We start from the raw sequence: 1,806 nt of genomic DNA, 5'->3' as shown, positions 1-1,806 counted from the left end.
AAAACAACAATAAAGGCAGAGATATTAGTAGAGTGATATAAAAACTAGTTAATAAGGACAAGTCTATAAAATTAATTTATGTATATATTTAAAAGTAGATAATAATTATTTAAAAAACAGAGAAAATATTACTAGTTATAAAAAAGAGAACAAATATAAGGAAAAAGATTGAAAAAACAATTTTGTAAATTATTTATTTATTTTTGGGGTAAACTACCAAACTTTAAAAATAACAAGTCAAAAAAATTTTCAAAATTAGTATTATTTTGAGAAAAATAAAAAAATATGATTCATTTATTGTCAAAAAGCTCTAGAGAGTAGAGGCCGAATCTCCAAAGCAGCCTTTTGCATGTAAGTATGTCTAAAAAATAAATTCATGCTTAAAATTTGGTAATTTTAAAGGTTGGTAATTTTTTCTATACTAATAATAACAAAAAAGGAAAGAAAATGAACAAAAAAAAAATCTAAAATCGAACTTTCAATTAGATTTTGCATGATTTTTAAAATAGTTATTTAAATATTCTTTTTATTTATATAAAAAAAACTAGCGTTGTTTAGAATTTTGAAGGTGATGTATATGAAATTGTGCAGCATTCAGAAGCTTGCGCTCAACATAACACGTTGACATTCAACGGTACAGTATTTGTGAACCAAAATGAAATCGTTGACTACTGCATTGGTGGATGTGCTCAACACACCCTTGACGTCATCAGCTGCGTCCGTGACGTCAAGCCTCATGGCTTCAAATTTGAGACCGGTGCTTCCCTCTCCTTCGTTCAAAACGCCATTCAAACTGCTTGCAATCAACATACAGGTTACTTGTTAGATATTATGATGCCTTTGGATTCTCTATAATATTTTGTTCTTAATTTTATGAATGTAAACAAAATTTTAATTGTTAGATAGATAAATATTGTATGTGTGTCATTTTTTTCCATAACCAAGTTTATTGTATATCTTAAGGTGGAAACTCAGGTGCAGTCGACTTCACGCGAAGTTGATACCTGAGAGCCGTTAGATAATTTGACTGATTTGACTAAATTTTTATCTAACGGCTCTCAAATATCAACTTCACGTGAAGTAAACTTCACATGAGTTTTCACCGTATCTTAAAGCAGTTATCAAAATGTATTTTATGTACAAACTATATGTATATCTCATAAATTTTAACTCTTATATTCTATTCATTGTAATCGCTAGTTATATCACTTATATCGCTTATTTTTTTTTAAGAAAAAATTGTTTTCAATCAATCAAAAGACTGAATGAAATTATTTTGATTATAGCATCTCATGTTTTCAATATTTATGCAGCTTTGAATACATCTTACACTAAACCCAACGGTGCCACAAGTTTGTATGGGAGATTATACATGCCACTTGTTTCAGCACTAACAACATTGGCCTTCATTTCCACCTTCAATATGTGATACTCTTTTCAAAGCCATATCTAGAGTGGAGTAAAAGGGGCAGAATATGAAATGCAAAGAAGCTACGTAAAAAAATAATAAAATAAGCTTCCACATAGATATTGCAGGGTGCCAAGAGTCTTGATTAATGTTATTCTATAAATATAGAAATGAATAAGCAGTTTCATTTTTATTTTTCCTTTTCCTATTACCAGTATATAGGGTATATAATTTCTGTAGCCTATATATTTTCTATTGAGTAGTAGAACTATATTTGTGTTAATTTCAATTTTTTTATGAGTTTAATTTTGATATTTGTGTAAACTATTTTATATAGCTGTCTAATTATATCTACTTTTTGGATGACTATTTACGTAATAAAAGATATCTATTTTTAT

The 1,806-nt window shown here is 27.9% G+C and overlaps 1 protein-coding gene across 1 annotated transcript in view; it reads left to right on the top strand.

Annotated features, from left to right (window-relative positions):
* Positions 1–1,565, top strand: part of LOC107635511 — a 5,961-nt gene extending 4,396 nt beyond the window's left edge. The window contains exons 3-4 of the mRNA XM_021115612.1: positions 592–814; positions 1,314–1,565. Coding sequence (XP_020971271.1) covers positions 592–814; positions 1,314–1,429 — 339 coding nt within the window. The 3' untranslated portion in view covers positions 1,430–1,565. The remainder of the gene's footprint in view (positions 1–591; positions 815–1,313) is intronic.

Source organism: Arachis ipaensis, chromosome B01, assembly GCF_000816755.2.
Source record: "Arachis ipaensis cultivar K30076 chromosome B01, Araip1.1, whole genome shotgun sequence".
NCBI lineage: Eukaryota > Viridiplantae > Streptophyta > Magnoliopsida > Fabales > Fabaceae > Arachis > Arachis ipaensis.
Note: the sequence above shows the minus strand (reverse complement) of the source record. Positions and strands in the feature narration are given on the sequence as shown.